At 47.7% G+C, this 23980-nt stretch overlaps 1 protein-coding gene across 2 annotated transcripts; it reads left to right on the top strand.

The window, feature by feature from the left end:
• Window positions 1-56: 56 nt before the first annotated feature.
• On the top strand, window positions 57-23980 carry AKAP1 (A-kinase anchoring protein 1). 2 transcript variants are annotated; one of them, XM_086763173.1, is made up of 12 exons: window positions 74-161; window positions 952-1032; window positions 10668-12339; window positions 14375-14508; window positions 15881-16007; window positions 16576-16706; window positions 18100-18277; window positions 18988-19138; window positions 19786-19853; window positions 21305-21378; window positions 22172-22237; window positions 22378-23980. In XM_086763173.1, exons 3-12 carry the CDS (start codon window positions 10692-10694, stop codon window positions 22435-22437), a joined length of 2637 nt encoding a protein of 878 aa, XP_086619299.1. In that variant the 5' UTR covers window positions 74-161; window positions 952-1032; window positions 10668-10691; the 3' UTR covers window positions 22438-23980. The 2 variants fall into 2 exon arrangements, with proteins under 2 accessions (XP_086619300.1, XP_086619299.1); XM_086763174.1 differs by lacking the exon at window positions 952-1032 and having other exon boundaries at window positions 57-161.

Here is a 23980-nt window from a genome sequence, read left to right as displayed (position 1 = left end):
TCTCGCGGGAGGCGGCGCTCTCGCGAGAGGGGGCGGGGCGGGGCGGCGCGCGCCGCTGCATGTCCCAGCCGGGCGGCCCGGCGGGGCTGCACGTGGGCTTGGCGGGGGCACCGGCACCGGCGCGGGGAGGGCGGCGGTGGGGCCGCCGCGCCGGACCACCCGTGAGTACCGCGGTGCGCCCCGCTGCCAGGCGGCCGGCTCCCCTCAGCGCGGGGGGGGGGGGGGGGCGCGGTTAGGCCGCGGCGGCGGCGGCGGGTCCCGCACAGCCCGCCCGCGCCCAAGGTCAGCGCCGCCGGCCCGGGGCCGCTCCCGGAGCGGAGCGGGGGGGCTGCCCGCGGCCGGGCCGTGCCGGTGCCCGAGGCGTCAACCGCGTCCGTTCCCGCCGCGAACCGCGCGGTGCCGCTCGGAGGGGAGCGCGGGGGGCGCCGCGGGCCGGGCGGGGGCGGCGGGGGGCGGCTCCGCGGCCGCCGCTGTGGCCGGGCCGCTTGTGCCGTGGGACAGCCCGTGAAACTGTTGCGGCAAGCTTCGTACATCGCAGCGACTTCTGCTGGCTCGTAAGCCAGCATGGAACGTAACCAGGAGCAAAGGAATTGTTATATTGCTGGTATTCCAGTAGCCTTGCTGTGCTGGAAGAATCCTTGTTGTTTCGCTTTATTTTTTTTTTTCTTTTTTTCTTCTTCCTCCACCGTGAAGCAAGTAAGAACTAAGTTACTTGTGTTCCAGAACTGGCCAGCTTGATCTGTGTCTGAGTTCTTTATCGTAGTCTCATAAGTTGTACCGTGAAGCAGGGAGCACAAATTGAACAGGCGGCTCAGCAAAGGCACCCTCCTCGTGAAAGTTATCTGTCACAGTAGGAAACGGCAACAAAAGCTGCGTTTGACCGCAGTCTGTCTGTTATGGAAAATTAAGAGGCTGCAGAATGGAAGTAACCCTGACTTTCTGTGTTTCCAGGGTCATGTGCTGCCTTGGCCAGGTCGGCGGCTGTGCTAGCACCTGCTGAGCGTTATCAGAGCCTTGTGGACTTTGTCTCAGGTGAAAGGAAATGGCTTGTTGCTGGGGAAAGTAGTAGCAGGAGATGGGAACTTTGCTTTTGCCCTGTTTGCTTTGTGCCTGTGAATGATCTGCTGAGTTACAGCCCTACGCGTGTGCGCGGGACAGCCAAGGAAGAGCACGTGGCATGCAGCACAGCTCGGGAGGGAGGTTTGGCTCGCTCCTGGTAGCACATGGACCAGAGCTGTCCGAGCAACTGAGCTGAGCTTGCTCCTGTGCCGGTGAGGCACTGTGTGACCCGGTTCAAGTCACTTCTTCATTCTTTAATGAGCTTTCTTTATAGAGGGTGAAATAATGCACAGGCATTCGCTGAGCTACTGTACCTGTCATCCAGTAATCTCGGTGTACCTGTGATTCTGAACAGGTGCGTTGAGATTAACGTACAGTACAGCTTCACTGTGTATCTTGATGGCACAGTTTAGTTCTTGATTAACTGGTTCGTTTGCAGGCGCTGCCTAGTGCACTGAAGGAAATGACAACCTTTTAGAAAGTTAAAAGGAGCAAGAAGCCTGTAGAACTTGAGCTGTGCTTCCAGCTTGCTAGAATCCACCTTCTTATTGCATCGCTTGCTGTCCTGCTACCACTCATCTACAGCCCCTCAGCTTCTGTTTCAGTGTTTCATTGAATTCTTGAAGGACTTTTAAAAGCTCTTATAGAACACTGGTGCAGGAGGCTTTAGGGAGATGAGTCTCACCGTGATTGTAACAGCATCTTGTAGCCAGGGCTGCATGCTGTTTGTGCTAGGACATGCAAGAAAGGATATTGTTAGGTTCGGGGGTCTGCAAGGACAGTGCTGCGGGAACAGTGTGTTGTGTGTTCTGGTAGTTGCTTCTCAGGTGTGCTCTCCATAGTTACACCAAGCTTAGGTGTTCATCCTAGGAACTGGATTCCTTCTTAAAGATCTCTGGAGATGCTTTGAGATACTAATACTGAAAATCATCTGCTGCCTGGAAAGCCTTGCCTTTAACCTAGACAGAAATTAGGCAATAGGAATTCCCCTCACCACCCAGGGTGTGAGATGAAGGTACCCGCAGTTCAGATCCACCACGGTATGTAGGTTCCCAGCTCCTGCAATTCTCTTGGGAGGTAAATGTGACAGGAGTGTGTTTGTTTACGGAATGCAGCCAAAGCTGTTCAGAGCCAGAAACAGTTGATTTGCCACGCTGAGGCTCTTGTGTTCATTTCAGAAACGTTGCAGCCTGACTTTGAGAGCAAGTGTACTTTTGTAGTAGTAGTTATCTGAAGAGCATAATGCTTTAAAAGCAACATACCCCACTTACCTGTGGCTCTCGTCTTTCATGTGCACTTAACTCATGTGAAAAAATTATTTAAGGTATTTCTAGTGTCTAGGGAGACTGTAATAAGATCAGAGCTGGTATCCCATGTGCCCTTAGCAACCTCTAGAAGTAATAAAAAAAAAAATTAATTAAAACATTAATTACTTCTAATTGTTTAATGTTTCAGATCTAATGTCTAGCCTTTTTAAAATCCTGATTTCTAACTACAGTGCTTCTGTGGAACTCTCTTCAGGCAAACAGCTGGTTAAACTTCCTAAGTGATGATTAACTTCAGGCAGCCACTTTCAGATACTTGGAAGAAGCTATTTTATTCAGCAGGTGCTTAATATTTCTTGGAAATTAAAGCTGTTGAGTTTGCTTCTCATGGGGATTGCTGAAGGTGATATGTTTGCATGTCACTCACTGCTTTTGCAAATTATCTGTCTTCAGCTGTTTCACTGTGGTTTTTTTCTTTGTCCACTACATGGATTCTGCTTAATGCTGCTCCTGCATTTTGTACCCCCGCTGGAAGCTGACTCTGAATTTCCGGGCCCTGTACATTACTATTAGCAGAGTTGAATTTTTCATAGAAGATCATTTAAAATCACGCTTTGGCAAACAAATCACTGCTTGGAGACCTGGAGAGGTCCTGATTGCCGTTGACCTCTGCTGCCACCTGGCAATGAGGATGAGAAACTTACCATGTGCCCCAGCTGATTTTGGCTTCCTGGGTATAAATAGCAGCTGTTCCTGGCAAAAGCTCATGATCCACATGTGCCTCTTGTACCGGGGGCATTGGCTTTGCATAGGGATAAATCCCTGAATTAGAACCTGAGGTCTGTGGAACAAGGGCTGGAGTGCGTATCCCTGTAAATCTTAGGGCTGTGACGCTGCCGGTTCCCCTTCCCTCAAGAGGAGCCTCTTTTGTTATGAGCTTGGACTTATATTCCATTTCTTGTTGAAATGCAGGCTGAAGAAGACTTTTTTTTTTCGTGTTCAGAGGTGCAGGAAAGAAATCTGCACATCGCTTCCCTAAAATATTTCAGGTTGAACGGGGTACAGTGTTCTGTTTGCTGCCCAGTAAAGAGAATGGGCTCTCTTCTCTCCAGCTGGAGTGTCTATTTGCTGTTCCCAGTGTTTCCTCCAACTCGAGGTGACTGTGGGAAGGCCATTTAATCTGTGTCTTGGCTTTGCTTTTTTCAGATAAAGGACTGCCAAAGCTGAGGAGAGGAGAGGAGGCAGCCCGCAGTCTTTGGGGGAAGCCTTTCTGTGCAGGAGACCAGCCCACAGCGTCGTTTGGGCGAGGGCTAGTTGTAGTGCCGCTGTAATGCGGATCAAAGGGAAGCGTGTCTCTCTGATTAGGTTTCAGGTATGCTGTGTAACTTCTTGTAGCAAGCTTGTTAATGCATACGAGTTATCTTCCTCCTTGTTCAGCCTGGGTGACTCTTGGTGAAACCTTTGCTGTTCTTTCCTAGCACAGATGAATATAGAGCACCTTTTGTTTGCTATTCTTCCTTGCTGGGTGCTTCTGCAGCTTATTCTCAGCAAGCCAAGCTCTGGGCACAAGGCTTCCTGCTGAACACCACCACTCACCACTTGTTGCTTTTCTGTTTAAGTCTAGTCCAGCTTTTGTTTTGAGAGCCTGTTTGTCAAGGTCTCATTGCTGTGCACCGTAAACTTCCTAGAGAGCAGGTCTTGATGCTGTTCTCCAGATACCTGCTGGGTCTCAGCACTGCCTCTTCTCTCGCTGTCTCTTACAGTGGTATCAGTGTGTTGTGACAGGAACCTCACAGTTCTGTCTCCTTGAAAGTTCAAGTCTGTTTTTTCTTATGTGCAGAGTATATTGGAAGCCGCTGGTTAGTTTAGTCTGTGCTCCTGGGTGTTGTGCATGCCTGTTTTGTGGAAATTGATAAAGATGCCAGGCATTTGACATGGCTGGTAGCATTTAAATTTTAATTTATAAGCTGCACCTGTAGTGGACACTACAGTATGTTGCCCTTAACAAGGGCTGCCTTAGCTTCATTGATGTAGAAGCAAACACAAAATTCTAAGTATTGGATGTGTTTGTTCTGAAATTCTGGAAAATAACTTATTCTATTCTCCAGCCTGGGTGAAAATGGAGAAAGAATGAAAGATTATAAAACCTGGACTTGGGGAAAATGTTTGTACTGTGTTGGTAGATTATGGAAGTAACGAAAGCTGCTTTGACTGTACCGTGAAGGACTGATTCTCTTTAGTCTTCTATGAAAAATGTTTTTAAGAGTTGAATCTGGACTGGTAGATATGTTGAGGAGGAACGAAACTGTTCAGAAAGAGTCCCAAGAACTGGTGGTTTTGCCTCTTGGCTGTAAAAGTGGTGTTAGTGCCCCAGCCAGGGATACCTGTGCCCAGAGTGGGTTAGCCTGCATCAGAGGACTTTCTCCGCAGTTTAAAGCCAGGTGGGAACGGGAAGTCGTGTGGCCGCTGGCTTATGCACCAAACCTTTTTGACTAGCTTGAAGAAGCAGAAATTTGATGTGGTGCTGTTGCTGGAGTGGACTCCAAAACTGATAAACCTGCCCCCCACATCAAATTTTTGGAATAGCAAAGAAAGATAAAGGTGGCATTGGTGAAGTGGTGCAGAAGACGCTTCTGAAGTTTGCTTCTGTATCTGAAAGACCTTTCTGGCAAAGTGGTGAAAAATTGATCTTACCTTCCCCTGTAATAGAGATCCACAACCAGCTTGGTTGAGGAAACTGTAAATAATGAAACGATTGGAGCAAGAAAATAACAAGAGATAAAGTGCAGTAAGGAGCTTGATAATCTGACAGGGTTACTGTTAATTATAAAGTGCAACCTGTGGTTTATTGCCTAGCAGGAGTGATCAACTCGGAGCCGTGCGCTAATCCAAGAGGCAGTGCGGGTGGTGGGGGTTGCTGGTGGCTGGTGTTTGCATATGTATGAGCCTCTTGGTGATTCCCAAAACTTCTGGAAAAAAAAAAAAAAACCAAACAAAACCAAAACAAAACAAAACCCCTAGAAGTTGGCTAGGCTGATACTTCTATTGTAAACCTCTGCTTTCAAGTGTGTAAATAGAAACTGTTCTGAGTCCTGCTTTGGCCTCTAAGTGATGCTGCTGGAGCTGTGCTGGGCCGCTGTTTGGCTCCGGACTGAGAGAGAATACACAGAAGCAGCGACTGTGAGATGAAATATTAATAAAGCCTGGGCCACCGGTGTAGCAGCTCCAGCTGCAGAGGGGAGCGAGCTGTTGTAGGAACATCAGTGAAGCTCATGAAGAGAAAGCAGATTTTATTGTGGAGACGGTGGCGGAGGTTCTTGTTCCGGAGCTCTAGGTGAGCTCTGCAACAACCAGCTTTTTCACCCTTTTACTTATGTCGTAATTTACCCCTCTGCAAGTAGGACTGTTCGTTCTTAAACATTTTGAAGTTGTGGAGTGGCTTCATTCGCAGTTTTTGTTCAGAGAGGAGACTGTCTCAATAGCTCTGTGGCCCGTGTTAACTAGGCTGTGAAAAGATGGTATTGCTTAAGGGGTATCTTGTCTTTCAGTGCTGGTGTTCGAAGCAGAAATTGCTGCAGAACACTTACCTTTAAGTACAGAGAAATGTACCTGTTCACTTATTTTTAAAATAAGTGCATCCAGTTTGAGATCTCGCTTGCCTGGCTCCTAGCTCTCTTCCCATGTTTGTAGCCACTGAGCCATGTTTTCTGGGCTCTCACTTCTGGCTGCTCTTGGCTTCGATGATGGTACACCAGACTGGCCTGGGAGAAGACTGCAGGAAAGGCTGCAACGTTTTGTGGCCAGTTGGCACAATGGCAACTAGGAGAGTGTGATGCAAGGGCTTGCAGGCCAGTGACCTCACAGATCTGTTGTACTCTAGCCCCACTTGGGACTAAGCCCTACGCAGTCGCTCACTCTCCCTGGTAGAGAGGGAGAGCTAACATAACAAAAGGCACTCCAGAGAGTGAGGCGCCTTGCAGCAGGACCTGGAATAAGCAGGTGGACCCTCTGCTGTGAACCATCTGCCTCAGATATCTTTGTGTGAGAGATAAATTGGTCGCTTCCAGCAGATACTGGAATTCCACGTGCCAATTCAGCTTTCAGTGAGGACAAGTCTTGTGCCGAGGTTAGGTCAGTACAGTCTTTCTGTGCCTGCTCTTTTAATCTTAGAGGTAGGACCTCCGGTTGTTTAGGGTTTTGTCAATTCCTGTTCTTATACCTCCTGTAAGGCAGAGCATGTGCTACTGGTTATTTTTAGCATGGAAAATTTTAAGAGCCCACGTGGTCCCATTTAGTTCGAACTGTGCCAGCCTTGTCCAGTTCTCTTGCACCCAGATGGTATTTGTTTCCCGAGTGCTGTATCGCTAACTATAGGGTTTGTAGGGAGGCGTCCCGGCCTTGCTGTTGAAGCTGCGTTTCCAATTTAGCTGCCTGCTTGTTTGCTCTGTGATCCCTCGCGACAGTCTCTAATTCCAGCCTTGATGTCCACTGCTTTTGGAGTTTGGTCCCTGCGGAGCACGGGGGCTCTGTCACTTGGCAGTTGTCCTTGTCTCTCTTGTAGCGATGTGAAGCAGCTCTCCCCCAGAACAGATCTTCCCGTGAGCAGAAAGTCCTGAAAATCTGGAGTGAGTGCTTGCTGAACTCTCCTCTCAAACTTTTAGAATAATTATCTGGCTTCTCTGTGAACCTCGTGCTGCAAACATTTCTAACCTTATAAGGTTGTGTGTCCTGAAGGAATATTTTTTTTTTCCGTCCTGGCTAGAGAAACAAGGTGGTTTAAAACTGCTCTGGGACCCTAATGCAAACAAGTAGAGTAAGTTGGCTGTCCTTGGGTTTGTGTTTTTTAAGGTAGGAAGTGTGTGTTTGTGTTTATTATTGTCCTCATGGCACTGATCTTCACCAGGAGTTTTCCATAAACCAAGTCAGGGTGCAGATTTGGAGAGCTGACTGACCCCTACTCTCCCCTTGGTGTCCTAATCCCGACCTCCTGTGGGGATTATTTAGCAAGTTGGCAGTCTCGTGTCCTAGCTGCAACTCTCTGGCCATGCCTTGATCTAAGGTGTGACATTTAGAGCAGATTCCTGACGTGCCAGAAGGAAGTGGAAGTGGCTGGTGGCGCAGGACGAGCGCGTACAGCGTGTCAGCTCTGCGCTAGCTCAGCTCTATTTTTGGTGTGGGACCACGTGTTGGGAAACGACACTGGGGTATCCAGCGCTTCACGCTGGTTCTGGCTTTTCCAAGCTGATCGTCTCCAGTCCAAAGCCTCTGGAGCTGCTGCGTGTCCCCAGCTGGCTCCTCCTGCCTGGAGAGCGCAAGGACTGTCAGGCCAGGCTCCCTCCGGTTTGGCAGTGCTTACGGCCATGTGATTTGACAAGCTGCCATTTTCTGTTCTGCTGCTGCTGGCAGAAAAAATCCCAGGCTTTCTTCCCCACCGTGTGTTTAAATCATCCCATTGCCCCTGCCGCCCTGAGCTGGCTGTCACATTGGCCGTGGAGAGGGGGTCTTGTCACTCTTAAATGCATTGAAAAAAAAACGTGGGCTTTAGGAGCTCTCCTGTGGAGGAAACAGAAGAGAAGTATGGGCTGCATCTCACAACCGTTCACTTGAGCAGGTTAACAGTCTGCCATCTTCTAGGCGTCCCGTGAAAGGCGACGTTGTGAGCAGCACATCAAAATCAGGCCACCGAAGTCTTCCTGTCCTGTTTGTGTGAAGAGATGTTTGTTGGAGTTGGCTGTCCCCTAGCCGGCCCAGTGCTTTAGGACGTCTGCTGGCGTCTTGTGCACAGCCACTGCCTTTTGTCCCTTTCTGCTTGAGGGAAGGATATGGAATTCCCATGGAACACGACCACTGATAGTATAATGCAGCTCTTGCCAAAACCAATCAGTTAAATCCGTGAAATTAAAGGAGCTTTGCAAGGAGCAGTCAGCTAATCTGTCATCTAAATATCACAGAAGAGTGAAGATCTTTATCTTGCGTGATATTCATGTTTAAGATGACTCAGAACTGTTTTTGTCTGTTGGACTTTGGGACAGGCCTGTCCCTCTGCGGGGCATCCTGCTACCAAATTGTGTGGGGCTCTTGTTTGTACAGTTGTGCAACTTAATAGGGGCTCGGATAATAATAGGGCTGTCTGTTGAATGGGGAAAGCTTGCTGGGAATGGACTTTGTGAGCTACTTTACTGTGAGTTTGCGGTACGCCTGTGAGACAGCTCGCGGGGTGGTTCTGCATTAATTATAACAACTGAAGTGGATGGCAGATGAGCACTGGCAGTGCCTCACAATGCGCCATTGTGCTGGAGAGCGTAAACGTGAGCCGTTTGTCTTGGGAATGTACGCGCTTCACCCTTTCCACTTACCAAGTTCTAAAAACCAAGCATCCAGAGTACTGCATAGTTTTGTTGGGTTTTTTAAGTTCCAAATCTCAGATCTGCTGTTAACCAAAAGTTTATCCTCAGGAGTGAGCCTTACTACCTGACAGTATAAAGCCAGCTGAGAGTAACTTGGGTTTAGAAGGTATCAGATATGAGAATCCAGTGAACAGAGACTCAAGTTTTCTGTGTAGAAGAACTTAAGTACCTCATTTATGATATACTGGAGATGTTACTGGATTTCTTAAATCATGTCTACAGCTGACCTTTGATTTGAGATTGAGCAAGAAATTTTCTAGTCCCTGGTTTTGCCCTTCATTTATTTACTTGCCTCAGTCATTAGGACTCTGCGGTGAAGTACGGAAGCAAAGCTGGCGTCCGAGCTAGCTTTGTGTGTTTGCTCCTGTGTGACGGGAGGGTGTGGCTGGAGGAGGTGGGAAATCTGGAGTGGATATTAAATTATCTGAGGCTTAGATGCTTGGTTTCAGCCTGAGAGAGGCATGGTTTTGTCCCTCAGCTGGAGTGTAATCAGCTCCTTGTGAAAATCGAGGCCCTGAAGGAGAGTTGTGTGTGGAAGCTGGGACACTTGCTCTGATAACAAAGGTTTTTTTCTGGTTGAGACAGACTAAGCATAATCAACATACTGACTTGATTGTCTTCTCTTGACTAAGAAATATTATGTTTCTAAAGAGGAACTAGATAATACTCTTTTCCAGTGGGTGGTTCCCATTTGTAGGGCTTGGCTATCTCCTGAAAACAATCATTATTTTTCTTGCTCATTGACAAAAGCCTTTAGGCTTGTTTGGAGAAAAGTCTGTTGTGTGTAATCATTGTCAGACATGTGGTGTTTTGCCTTAATTCCTGCTCAGTGAAAATATAAACTGTAAGTGCTTTGCAGCAAGGCTGTTCTGGGGCTGTGGGTGAGTGCTTAGGTTGGTGTTCCAGCTGTAGACTTCCCTGAAGGAAAAGGAAAGGCACGTCAGCCCTGCCTCCTGTAACCCAGGTGAGGCTTGTAAATGGAGGAGCCTGACTGGGACGGAAGTCTCGGCGGTGTCTGGGCAGGGAGGTGTTCACACGCTCTCTAGGGTAGGAGACGGCTTTCAGCTCTAGGAAGTCAGAGGACTAGCAGCTGTCAAGGTAATAAATTTAGATGCAGAACCAACTTTGGAGCTGGGTTCCTAAGTAGCAGTGTCTCTCTCCAGGCTGCTTTTGCCACACAGATACCACTATTATAAGTGTTATAGCGTATTTCTCATCTGCACTGCTGTGAAACGTTTTAGAGAGACTTGTGGTTATTGGGAGACACTTGCTTCATCAGGCTGTAGTGGCTCTTTGTTTGGGAATTCCTACGCTGTGCACATAAAAGTAAATGGAGTAGCTGTGTGTTGCTGTTTAGCTTCTGCTTAACTGCAGACTTCAGTCGTGTGCCCGCACACCAGCCCCTGAAAACGCTGTGGATGAGAACGTTTGCAAAGCACTTCACTGTCAGTGCCTTGTTATGTTTGAGAAGTGTGTGTTGTCAGCCTGTGAAACTCTCGGGGATATGATGCCGCCTTTCAAGCGGAGAACTGGGGAGACCTGCAGTGCACCGGGTCTGCGTCGTGGAGCGCTTGCGGTACAGCTGTGCTGTGAGCCCAGCCTGACGCTGGGGAGACTCGCAGAGCTGGATGCTGTCCTTGTGTGTAGCACAGACCTGCAAGGTGAGACCGGAGGAAGGAGGTGACTTTGGTTTAAGTGTAAAGGTGAGGTCAGGTGAAGTTGATGAGTCTAACGGTGAGAATATCCAGATATCCCTTGTCTGAAGTAAGGATCTTGTTCTGTGGTCTGCTGGTAGAGCAGAGGTGTGAGTGTAGAGAGTGGCTGGAAAAGAAGCCTGTTCAGGCTAATAGAAATAGCTCAAGGCGTTTATGAAACTTTGGTCTTCCTGTCACCTTCCCTGTGACTATTTTAACATGTTTTCTCTTTCTTTTTCTAGATATAATTGCTGAGGCTCTATAAAATGTCTTTACGCTTCCGCAGTTTCATCCCATATGCCATACCTGGAGTGCTGGCACTTCTTACCTGCTGGTGGATCTATTCCCATAGAAAAAAGCATGGAAGCTATCACGACAGACAAGCAATAATCACTGAAGAGCAGCAGGAAGAAGCACCAGAGAATGATTCGTCACATGCAGAAGCATGTGTTCCTCAAAGACTGCCTCTCTTGTCAGAAGAGGAACACCCAGAGAATGAAACCTCGACCTACCTGCTGTCAGCAGGGTCAACGACGCCCTCTCTTCTGTGTCCAGCTCATGAGAGGCTAGATCTCTCACAGGACCTTCCAGACCTCTCAGTAACAACAATTCAGCCCAGCAACCTTGAGGACGACAGTGAAAAACTAGAAGCAGTAGGGTCTCAAGATGAAAGCAGTGTCCCTGCTTGTGTTTCTCTCCCTCTGATCTCAATGAGCACAGAGTGTCACGGCAGTGCTGCACTGAGCCTTATAGAGGATGCAAGCTCTAGTGCAAACCAAGATCGGTGGCCGTCAGCATCGGTGACGCAGAAGTCTTTGGGAATCACGGAGATCAGCAATGCAGAGCAGTCAGATAATTCTTCATTTAAGCCCCCTAAGGAAAGCCGTATGCCAGAAACTGTGCTATCAGATGCTGGCTCTGGGACAGCCCTCTGCTTGGAATTGGAGAAGGAAGCCAGTACCCCACAAGCCTTTCTCAATAACAAAATTGAAGTTGTATCAAGTCACAAGCATTCTGCAGTGAGCATGTTACCGGATAGTTTGGAGCCTGCCTGTTCAGAGCAGTCCAGGGAAAAAGAGATGTCCGAGTCAATTGCCAGTATTGTACCTGTGTGTCCGGAGGAGGACACACAGCCAGAAGGAGATGAACTGCAAAGAGAGAAGATTGGAGAGGTGAGTTTGGACAAGGAAGAAGTTGAGAAAATTGAGCAAGTAGCAATACAAATAATTTCCAAGGTCATTTTGGCAGCAACTGAGGAAGTGTTGTCTGGTTCTGCAAGTAATGTGTCCACTTGGATCTGCCAGGCTGCTGCCAGTCGAGGTGAGAAACCTCTGGAGTCAACAAGCGTTGTTTCCTCTGGTCAGGTGCTTGCAGAAGAAGCTACGGGAGCGGATGAGAACATTGCTGCAAAGAGTGATGCTGCGGTACTGCCATCCCCGCAGACAGAGGAAAAGGATCCGAGTGTGACAGATTCCAGCTGTTTAACGCACGGCTGTTTAGCCGGCCCGGTTCAGGGAGACACAGGAGGCTGCTGGATGAAGAACCGTGTGTACAATGAGTCCCAAGGAGTTGATCGGACTCCTGTGGAAAACCATGGAGGGTCACTGGAAAAGTCATGTTTGGTTATGGAGGACTCTGGGTGCAGTATATATGCATCTGAAGGTGGGACAAATGTGGAGGACTCATTGCAGAACACAATGCTGTCTGTCACATCAGGCCAGCTTTCGGACTCGCTGAGCATATCTGCAACTCAAGAAACATCTGCTGAGCAGAGCTTGGTACCAAGTGAAAAGTCTCCTGCTCTGAAGCTACCTGAAAACAGTGAAGTGCCGTGTAGTAATGGGATACTGAAAGAGGATGACCTGCATCATGGGTGTAGCAGGGCACCAGAGATGGATGGAGATCACTCAGGAGGTAAGAGACTTGAAAATCCTCCTAGGAAAAACATGGTGAACAAGTATTTTATGTGCTGTAACCCTTCTGCTTCAGAACATGTTCAGATAAATCCTCTTCATGTTTAACTTCCTTGGTAGATGAATATCTATCCCTTGTGTGCAGGTGGGTGTGCATTTGCTCGCAAAACTCCCATCTCTGTAGGGTCCAGTGTTTAGCTGGGTGATCTTGAGAGTACACTGCAAAGGGGTGAACAGGCCGGTCCTCTTTCAGCACAGAGTCTGTTATGTAAAGCTACGCCTGGGCTGGAGGAGCCCGGTGAAGTTGATCGTGTCTGGATGTAGGCCAGGCTGTTGAACACCTTGAGACTTGCTAGCACAAATGGTTTCTGCTTCAGTTCTGGCAGCCTCTAGTAAGCACTGGGTTCTTGTCTGTTCATGGGCTGCTGCTGAAAGGAAGCTGTAAGGCAGGTTTCAGAGGTGCTGCTGGATGAACCAGGGAACTGCTCTGAGAATTGTGATAAAATCAGTTGGTGGCAGACCAATTACCCTGAAGCCTTTTTGCTTGGAAGGGTAGGTGCATGCTAAGAAATCCCAACAGGGAGCAACGTTCATGGAGTTCTCCCATCTGTCTCTGTGTTGCTTTTGCCTTCGAGATCCTGGATGGTGTGTGCCTGGCAGAATACAAAGCTGTCTGAGCAAATGTTAACCGGTGTGACCTTGGGGACGGACGTTAAAATCCTCTGTAGGACCCTGTGGTGCCAACAGCCCTTAATGGCAGGATGTCTTTTGTAATTGCTACAAAGGTTGGAATGCTGCTTGTTGCAAGACCTGGGGATTGAGTTTGCCAACAATTAGGGATTAAACGCATGAACCACTTTCACTAGTGAGAGTAACCATGGAAAGAAAAAGGTTTTGCCTTGTTGTGAGTGCTGGTGTGAGGAGAAGGCACAGGAGCGTGTTGTGCAGCCGGGTGATACCGGCTGAAAGCTCTGCACTGAGACAGCTGAAAGGTAGGGAGAGGGGATATAGCAGCTCAAGCTGATCGTGTGGCTCTGTTGGGTAAGAGGTCCTACAGCTGACCTTCACACCCAGGCTGAGAGACTGAAATCCTCGTCCTTGTCTAGGAGGTCTGTGGCAAATAGCTGCACTGTTTGCCTTTGACTATTTTCTAGGTGTCTGTGCTGTGTTAGTAGTTAAGATGTGGCAAATGTAAAGCAGCTGTTGGGTTTATTTTTCTCTTTGGTCTTGCACTGGATGGTCTGAGTACTTGCAAGCAAGTGAGGATCTTCATGCTTCTGCTTGTTAATTTGGAGGAAGGATCAACCTGGTGTTACACTGACTGCATCTGGGATCTGACCAGGAGGAAGCTGTTCAAGTTTGTCCCTTTCCCGAGTAGGAATGTTCCTGGTATAGGCTACTGGTTTGGGAACCAAACATAGCTCAGCTCTGGCACCTTGTTTCTTCAAGCGTAGGACAAATCTAGGCAGGAGGCAATCCCCTACCACAGCTCGTAGTGGGCACACCTAGCACTCAGGTCACTGGGCAGCCCCTGTTGGGGCAGGAACGTGATGTCAGTGCAAAGAGCGGATGAAGAGGTTGCATGTCCCTCCTGGCATGCTGAACTCCCTGTGAAGGGCCCTGATTGAGCCATGGGGAAAACACAAAACACCTTGCTGCAACAGCAGCTGAGTGTCGATGCTAGCACAGCTCTCACTCAGCTGGTAACTTTGATCATGTCTTGTCTCTGCTGCTGTGGAAGGCATCGCGATGTTTGAAGGGCTCCCGCTGAACTCAGGCCTCCTCCTGTGCACTCCCAATTCCCAGAGGTGTGCAGGTTTTTCTCCAGGATTAGAAGGAAACTTTCAATAGGTTACCTGTGATGGGACATTACCCCTTCTGAAATACCAGAGAACGTGATATAGGAAGATCCCAGCTGAATGCACAGGAAGAGCTCAATGTAACCTCTCTGTGAAACGATGTCTTTTCATGGTCTTGTGTCTGGTAGCTGGATTGCCTGGGCTATCTGAATGCTGACGCGTGTGCATGTCTTGTAGGTTCGGATGTAAATAGCGTGGATTTTGTGGACCGTGGCTGTGCCATGAGGAAGGCAGTGACTCGCCAGAACTCTAAGCTAGGAGGAGAAGCCAGCAAGTCCGACTTCGTTATCTGGGAAATAGAGGTCCCAAAGGTAACCAGCCGATAGTCTGCTCGCGCATCCCGCCCTGCCCTACATAGCCATCTTCTGGTTCTTCCAGTCTGGTACTGGCTCAGTGCCATCTCAGGAAGATCAAGAACAAACCAACGAGGATTTAAGCATTTAGCTCCCATTAAGACTCCACAGGAGTGAAGAACCAGTACACAACTGTCAACAAGAGGCATGTCAGGGCTACTCCCAGGGCAGCCCTTGGTGGCTGGACTCATTATTCCCACTCCAGTCTGTTAGTCCGATGCTTTGAAAGCATTTGGAAGGCTTTGCGGGTACACAGCTGTTAAGAGCAGATGCGGATTTTTTTTCTTTCCGCTATGTAGGTGGGTTACGTTTCAACTGCCTGTCCAAATCCTTCCTCACATCTGAGCTGTTCTGTGGAGTTGCTGTGTCTCTGTCTTTATAGTGAGCTTTCTTTCGGGTTGGGAGAGAGACTGTGGTTTTTAGGACTATGTTCATACCTTCTTCCCTGCTTTGTGTATGCAAAATCACCTGTGTCTGTCCTGCACATCATTGTTCTTGCACTTCTGCTTCTCAGCAGACCCGAATACTGACAGCCCGTACCGTGAGACAGCAGATCCCGGCAGGATGAGCATGCTGCCCTGAGTGCTTGGCTGCTGGGAGCCCAGCGAAGCCGTGTAACACGCGTCTTAATGGATCAGTGAAACACAGGCTAAGGAAGCAGTTCTGCAGCAGAAAAACACATTTCAGTGGTTAGTGAAGACAGGCTGTCACTTTTCTTAAAGTAGCTAACTTTATGTTGTATAGGGTTATCCATGCTAACGTGGGCCCAACGCTTCTGCTCTGGTACCTGGTCTCTGGCAGCGAGTGGTGGCAGGTGCCAGTGGAAGAGCAGAAGTGACAGGGCTTGCATGGACATCTCTTCATCACACTGCACAGCTGTCCGGTCTGATGGGCCTGGTAGTCTGGTGTACTCTCCTGGGAATGTGTCTGCTCCCTTTCTAATCTAATTAGCTTGTTTAAAAATGGCTAAAAGTTAGTATTCCATATTTGAAAGCACATAGCATGCTTTTTTAAAAGAAGTGGTGGGAGATAGGGAGAGGATGTGACTTTAACGACTGTAGGAAGACTTTAGCCTTTACCAGGCCTGGTGTTGTCCCATTGTGTCTTTGTGTCGTTCTACAAGATGTGAGGATGGACCTGTTGAAGTGAGCTGTGTGTACCAATCATATCTACCTTGAGTTATTGCAGACCAGCTGGACTCTGCGCTGGTCCAGCATTGCCCTGTATTTATCCTGCCTGGCCCTGTGCTACGGGAACTGGGAATGTGGGTGAAATAAGCCACAGAGAAGAGTGGTGTTTAATCTGTGTTTCTTGTCTGTTTTTCATAAAGGATTTAGTTGGCCGCTTGATTGGCAAACAAGGAAGATTTATGAGCTTCTTGAGGCAAGCGTCTGGTGCCAAAATTTATGTCTCAACACTGCCTTATTTCCGTGACTCCCAAGTCTGTCACATTGAAGGTAAGTGGAGTGTCTCTTTGTTCGTGGTCTAATACGTAGCTTGAGGGCCTTAATGAGATGGACGAGGAATTCAAACAGATCTAGTGGTTTTGTGAGTCCAGCACTTTACAAAACCTTTCTGCTCAGTGCTGTTGCAGTATAGATGTGTGCCAGGTTCCCTGTGCCGGGCCTGTGAACCCTTTGTTCTAGAGGTGAGAACGCATTTTAACATCTTCGGCTGCTGCCGTTTAACCAGCATCTTGTGCAGGATGAATTTGGGCTTGAAGGAGGAGCTATAGGTTGTGTATCAGCAAATGCAGTCTTAACTGTGAAGGCTGGTAGATTAATTGTGGCTGAAAAATACCTTCTAATGAATTGCGTTCATACTGGAGGCTAAAGCTGTTGAAACTGGAGCTTAGTGGTCTGAGTTGCTTATGTTGGTCTGATATCATGTTGCATGGCCAATCTGTTAAAACTTAAGTTTTTGGTGTAGAAAGCTCCTGGTAGCTGTATTGCTTCACGTTGCACGGGTGGGGGTGTCCTCAGCATACCTGTGCTACAGACTTCCTGTGGGATTTTTGTCTTCCAGGCTCCTCACAGCAAGTAGAAAAAGTACTGAGCCTGATTGGCAAGAAGTTCAAAGAGCTGTGTCTCACCAACATCTATGCTCTACCTCCACCAACACCGCTGACACTTCATTCCTTCTTTATGACTGCCTGGGTAAGTCCCAGCTTGCTGGCTATGCTGATGTCAGGGTGGAAGGCTGCTGTTGGTCACTGTGGTCGTGGTATGCTGTATCCATGTGGCTGGTTCATGGCTGCCCTCAAAAACAGCTTGGGTTTGTGTGGCCATCTGTTGTCTAGCTTGTGTAACTGTTACAGATCATATTTATCTGCCCGTTCTTCCTCTACTGTTTCCCTTCTGCCTTAGCCGATCTGTTCCATAACCTTCCCCAGCACCGAGGTCAGACCAACGGGCCTTTAATTCCCCAGATACTCCTTCTGGCCCTTCTTGTAGATGGGCATCACATTTGCTAACCCCCAGTCAACTGGGACCTCCCCAGCTAGCCAGGACTACTGGTAAATGCTGGAGAGGGGCTCGGTGAGCACTTCCACCAGCTCCCTCAGTACCCTTGGGGGGATCCCATCTGGCCCCATAGACTTGTGTGTGTCCAAGTGCTGTGGCAGGTCGCTGACCGTTTCCCCTTGGATTATAGGGCTTTATTCTGCTCCTCATTCCTGTCTTCCAGTTCAGGGGGCTGGGTACCTGGAGAACAACTGGTCTTACTACTAAAGACCGAGGCAAAGAAGGCGTTAAGTACCTCAGCCTTTTCCTTTGTCATTGTGTTTCCCCCTGCATCCAGTAAAGGATGGAGACTCTCCTTGGCCTGCGTTTTGTTGCTAATGTAGAAACTTATTTTTAATTGACTATTCTGGCAGTAGCCAGATCAAGTTCTAGCTGGGCTTTGGCACTTCTAGTTTTATCCCTGTGTAACCTCATGACACCCATGTAGTCCTCCCGAGTTGCCTGCCTCTTCTTCCAAAGGTCAAAAACCCTCCTTTTTCCTCTGAGTTCCAGCCAAGGCTTTCTGTTCAGCCAGACTGGTTGTCTTCCCTGCCAGCTCGTCTTTCAGCACATGGGGACAGCCAGCTCCTGTGCCTTTAAGATTTCCTTCTTGAAGAATGTTCAGCCTTCCTGGACCCCTTTGCCCTTCAGGACTGCCTCCCAAGGGATTCTGTCAACCAGGCCCCTAAACAGGCCGAAGTCTGCCCTCTGGAAGCCCAAGGGAGCAGTTCTGCTGACCCCTCTCCTATTTCTCTGAGAATTGAAAACACTGTCATTTCATGATCACTGTGCCCTAGACAGCCTCTAGCCATCACATCACCCACAAGTCCTTCTCTGTTCGCAAACAGGTCCAGTGGAGCCCCTTCCCCAGTTGACTCCCTCACCAACGGTGTCAGAAGTTCTTCCACATGCTCCAGGAACCTCTAGACCGTTTCCTCTCCACCCATGGCTGTAAGCCTCAGGAGTTGCTGGTGGAACATGGAGTTGCTGTGAATGAAGCTTGTGTTGCAATGAACACTAATGAGAATGTTTTTCCTCCATGTGACAGCTGTTCCTCCCAGATGGAGTCACCGTAGAGGTGGTTGTGGCGAACCAAGTTGATGCAGGGCACATGTTTCTGCAGCAGCATACGCACCCCACTTTCCATGTCCTGCGTAGCCTAGACCAGCAGATGTATGCCTGCTATTCTCAACCTGAAATTCCCACCCTGCCAACTCCAGTAGAAGGCAAGTAACTTTGGTTGCTCACAGATTGTTCAGTTGAGAAACTTTGTCTAGGGTCATGCAAAAGCCTGATGCCCCTGAGTTAGGCTTGAGAAGTTCCCAGTGGATGAGAATGTTCGCTTGTCACTTCATTTTTTTTTTTTTTTTTTAAGCTGCTGCCAGAGTACAGATGTTGCTTTATTCTTCCTTACCGCACTCATCCCTGGAGTACCTCTCCAGCCACTTAGTTGCGTTTTGAAATTCAGAATGAGATGAAGTCTGTCTCGGGTTATTTCTAATCAACTTGGCTTCTTTTTTTTTTTTTTTTTTTTTTTTTCTGACAAAGTGTGGAACTGCTCCCAAATCTTCAGTGTTGCTGTCTGCATGTGGTGTAAAGGGGAGGGTACATCACATGGACGGGGTAACTAGCGCTTACTTTCCTTTTTGGAGGCAGACCTGGCTGTTAGTGACCAGAGACTGGAAGGGAACTGGATACCTGGGTAGAACAGCAAGGTGGTGGCAGACAGACTTCAGAGAAGAACCCACCTCTGCTGCGTCCCAGCTGCAGGCCTTGTCTGATGGGGGTATGGGTGGTGCTGAAAGAAGACTAGAAGCAGCAGAAATGCTGTTGGTCTGCGGTAGATAACTGTGCAGCACTACTCATGTCTGAAGTGCTGATTTCTGGAAATCCACTTCTACTGAGCCTTTCTTCTCTGTACTCTGATGTGTTGCAGTTGGTATTATCTGCGCAGCTCCAGGCCTGGATGGGGCATGGTTACGGGCTCAAGTTATTAGCTACTTTGAAGAGACTGGTGAAGTGGAGCTCAGATACGTGGACTATGGAGGATACGACAAAGTGAAGATTGACACACTCAGGCAAATCAGGTCTCTAGCTTCTCTTCCATGGCCTGAGGCCATATCTGACTTGAATCTTCATCAGAGGCATCCGTATCATTGGAATTACTCATAGGTTTGTCTGCAGCTGCAGCACGAAATGGTAGAAAGGTTTGTCTCAGCAGCAGGCGTGGATTCTTTGGGAGCGCAGCAAGCTCTTGCAAAGCTTATTTGGAGGGGAGGGGAGAGGAAATGGCACCTTCTGCCACTTCAGTGTGGAAGCTGAGCAAAAGGATGCCTTCAGGAGGCCCCAAAGCGTGGTTAATTGATGAGCTAGGAGTAAGATTGAGATTCTCTTTGTCCCAGCCCTATTGGCTGGGAGAGCAGTATTGGAGGAGGGCTTTCTTACACAGGCCCATTAAATACTTGATTGTCCCCCAGAGGTGGGAGAAAAGCAGTACAGCCTCTGTTATGGAGGTGGTTTTTGCTTGGAGCCCATTCCAATTTGGCATGCTAATCAGACAATTTATTGCTGCTGCTTAGATTGCTGGGAGAATAGTCTCATTTTTGTTTTTTTGCCTGTCATCAATTTTAAGCTGAATTCCTGTTAGAGCAGTTGATTAATCAATGTCAGCTTAAAGAATACGAGAGTAACTTAAAGCCATGTTCTTGCTCTGATTGATTCTGTTTTCTTTAAGGTCCGATTTTTTATCACTACCTTTCCAAGGAGCAGAAGTTTTACTGGACAACGTGGTGCCACTTCCAGGTAATGCAGCCCTTGAGACGTACCACTGGCGCTCCTCCTGCGGGCTTAAGGGGATGCCAACTGTGTGCAAGCCATGATTCTGTCTAAACTTTCTCACTCCTATTGCAAGTGCAGCCTCTGATGTGACTAGAGCAAGGACTGGAAAAATTGTATTTTATTCTTCTAAAGATGCTAGCGTAGCATAACCTATGGCTCCAGGGGAAAGATAATAAATGTCCAGGCTTTTTCCTGCACGAGGGAGAGAATGAATTACTCTCCTAAACAGCAAGTTGGCAGGACTGGCAGGGTATTGGTGAAGTAGCTGTAACTACTGTGCTGCCTTCTGTCATCCAGTAGCTGTAACTGCAAACTTAGTTTTTAATCTGCTAGACAAATATCTGACACTTTCCTACTAAAATGACTGTGTATAGTTCTGTCTTCAAAAGACTAGCACTGGAAGAATGGCAGTCACTGCCTAGAAATGCTTTCCATTTTGCTTTTTTTTTTTCTGTTTATTTTTTTTTCTCTAATGATCTGTACTGTATTGGTGGTTAAAAAGCTGCTCTTCTGGATGTGGAAGCAGTGGCTGTAGGAGCTGGGGGTCAGGCCAGGTTTCACCGCTGGGGTTTGTGGCCGGCAGCGCTCCAGGGGGTACCAGCCCTGCCAGACTGGGGATGGATGGCAAGGTTTAACCGCTGCTAGCAGCAGTCAGTGTTTGGTGTGTTCTCTGAAGTAATTGACCTCCCTCAGTACTGGTGAGGTTGTAAGGAGTTCACTTGCTGCTGGAGATGGTTTCAGGCTGGGGAGCACAAAGGAGAAACTTTATTTTGCAGCAATTTGGTAAGAAATAAGGAACTTGCCTTGAAAATGAAAACACTTAGATCCAGCCTACAGTGTAGATTGTCACTGTATTGCCTGGGACACAAGGGTTTCCTGCTGCATTACCCGTGTGAAGTTAGCCGCAGTGCCCACGTCAGCTGTGCAGGCTGAGAGGCTGGAGCTGCCAGTGCTTGCCAAGAGTGCACTCAGCACTGTCCAGGTGCCGGCCAGCCTGCGGTGCGAATGCTTTGGAGTTCCCCTTTACAGGATTGTGCTCTGTGCAGGGTCAGTCAAGTCCGGAGGCTCTGGGCTTAGTCTATTAAGGATCAAAATACTAGTGACAGCTCAAAGGTGCTGCAGAAGTATACTTTTCTGTCTTTAAAGACTCTTAATTCATCAGCCGTTTATGTTCACATTAACTTAGCTAGTGGCTTTAGAAAGCACTTCATCCTTTCCCTTCAGCCACACAGCAGGCATCGTACTTGTCATCTCCAGCTTAACAGACTGGTTTCAGCACACGCCTATAGCAGCCCCGGGTGAAGATTCTCTGGCCTGTCTTATGTAGGTCAGACAAGATTAGCTTAATAGTCCCTTCTGGTCTTTAAAGCCTGTGAAGATCTCATTTGTTTTCTCCTGTTCTTTTCTTTCCCCAGACGAGGATCACTTTTCATCCGAAGCCAACGCTGCTGTTAGTGAGATGACCAGAGGCGCAGTCCTGGCGGCACAGGTACAGGAGAGCTGTCTGGAAAAGCTTTGTTGCTGATTTGACTGCTGCTGTTATTCTCTCTGCCCCTGAGCATACTGTATGTGTTAAAATCAAAACCAAAGCCAGAGCCTGTAAGCCTGGCATCTGGGCAGGATTCTTGTGAAGAAATCTTGGTGCTGAGAACTTCCTTGTGTAGCATCAGCACTGCTCAGAGCCGTGTGGCTGGCAAGGGATGAGTATTCCCTCTTGTACCGCTGCGGGCGGGGAGGAAGGGCGCCTGAATGACGTTACAGAGCACAAAGTGGCCCGCTGTCCAGTGGATCAAGCGTTCGCCCGGGTCTGTGCTGCTTTGCCAGCCTCGACTCTCTTTGCAACATGGACATCCAGGATCTGGCCTGTGGCTGGCTGAAGGGGAAGCAAGGCTGCTGGCAGCATCCTGAAGGCTTCTGCACGCAGCGCCTGACCTCAGTGAAGAGGTGCTTATCTCTTTGGAAGTGCTTCCAATAACTGTAGCTGTCCACGGAAGTTAACTGGGATGAGCAGGAAGCTGCCAGCATTTGTGATGCTCAGTCTCACAACTGCCTTTGGTTTAACACAGTGCTCAAACACATCACCAGCTCCAGCAAGGGCATGGGTTTGAGAGCAAACCTGCCAGCAGTGCATCCCCGCTGCTTGCTGGCAGTAGCTACGCTTCCTCTAGCCTACACATAAGTCTGAGTATTGAGTATCTGATATGCAGTGAATGGTGCTAGCCTTGCATCCTCCGTGGCTCAGACCAGAATTGCTGTATGCTGATGTTTTTCTTTGTTTCCAGGTCACAAATTATGACAGTGCAACAGGTCTGCCGCTGATACAGCTGTGGAACTTGATGGGAGATGAGGTGCGTATGTTGATGTACCTATTTTGTCAACACTGCTAGAGTGGATGATTATGCAAACTTTTTATTGTTGATTAGGAACTTGCTGATGTTCCTTGCTAGTGGTTTGTTCACCTTTCTGCTTTTTCCCCACCTCCCTTTAGGTGGTGTCAATAAACAGAACTTTGGTGGAAAGAGGACTTGCGCAGTGGCTTGACTACTAGCCGTGTCCGAGATGCCTCGCCAACTCTTCCTGCAGAGAAAAAAAAAAAGAAATCTTGTTTTGCACTGTTACAATTCGGTTTGGCAACCTCTCCTGAGAAAACCTGTTCACACCTGTGCGTGGAGTTTTGTGGTCCATTGAAACTCGTTTTGCTCAACTGTTACCATTTCACTAGAAACACATACCTCATCTCTGGGAAAGGCAGGGTGTTAAAAGCCATAATGACAGATACTGTAGCTTTAAAGCAAAAAATCCTCCCTAGCCTCTACTGAAAAGTTGGATGGAAAAAACCTCAAAACCTTGGGGCTTGCTTGAAGCTAGCAAATGCCCCTGAAACGTTAACTGTGGCTGCGTTTTTGTCCAGGATTTATAATGCCCCATGAACTTGGTGTCTGCTTTTCCTACAACTTACATTGGTCGTCCTTTTTTTAATGGGCTCTGCCTATGAAATTAATGAATGTTATTAAGGAATTTAATGTTCTGTTATGAATTTTTCTATACTGTGCCACTAACCTGCACAAACAACATTCATCTTGTGTCTTCCTTGTGCCAGGAGGTAGATGAATTGCATTCGTTGCACTTGCTGTGGCACGTCTCGCTGCAGTCACGGTTTTTAGGCTTGACATGCTTAAGGAAGAAAGTTTCTCTGTGCAGATGCTTGAAGTGCAGGATTTGTTACCACTACAATTTTTGCTCTGAAATGTCATATTTAAAGAAAAGAACTGATTGCCAAGCCCAATTGTAGTTTATATTTTTCTAGCTGTGCAAGTCTGTAAATATATATTAAAAAATTGTAATATTTTGTACAAGAAAAACACTGGAAACAAAGGGAACTTTACAGAAACTTTTTCACGCTAAAATGTCCTATGTAGGTAGAACTGGTTTGCAGTGCATTAGGGTAGCCGACATATTTGGAGCATCAGAATGCTGGGAGTAACAGGATTAGCATTCCCTTAGATTGCTGTCTGGTTTGAATTGTGATCACTGCATTCTTTGCTATGTTGCTGTACAGATCTGTTTAAAAAAAAAGTAACAACTCGGCATTAATATTGCAGTGGTGTTCTCTTTTTTTTCTTCTTTTTAGATTTCTATCACATATTTAAAATTTTGCTCAAGTAATTTAAGCTGACATAATACTCCTACACATGCCCTCTAATGTATATCATTTTAGATATGTATTGAGCTGGGATTCAGTGCTGGCAGAGAAGATGCTTGCCAGGAAAATGTTGATGTAGTTGGTCCTCAGAAGTTTTTTCAGGTGGATTCAAAGATGTCCTTGCATCCTATGAGCTAACATGTCAGTGCATCACCCTTTTGGATAGTTGCCTACAAAAGCATTTGGTCCAATCCCTTCTAGTACGGTACAGTTATATCCTTTTTTGAGTCCTCTCCTATTTGATGCTTATGATTTAATGTTCATGTTTGCCATAACATCCAATGAAAACTAAATTTGGTAACTCAGTTCAATCTATGAAACATATATCCTCTCGGAATGTTTCTTTCCATTTCAATTAAAGCTCAAATTTTAAGCCGTCTTAATCAAA

This window comes from Chlamydotis macqueenii, chromosome 19, assembly GCF_036417535.1.
Source record: "Chlamydotis macqueenii isolate bChlMac1 chromosome 19, bChlMac1.mat, whole genome shotgun sequence".
In the NCBI taxonomy this organism is placed as follows: Eukaryota; Metazoa; Chordata; class Aves; order Otidiformes; family Otididae; genus Chlamydotis; species Chlamydotis macqueenii.
The sequence above is the reverse complement of the archived record's forward strand: the minus strand, read 5'-3'. Positions and strand labels throughout refer to the sequence as shown.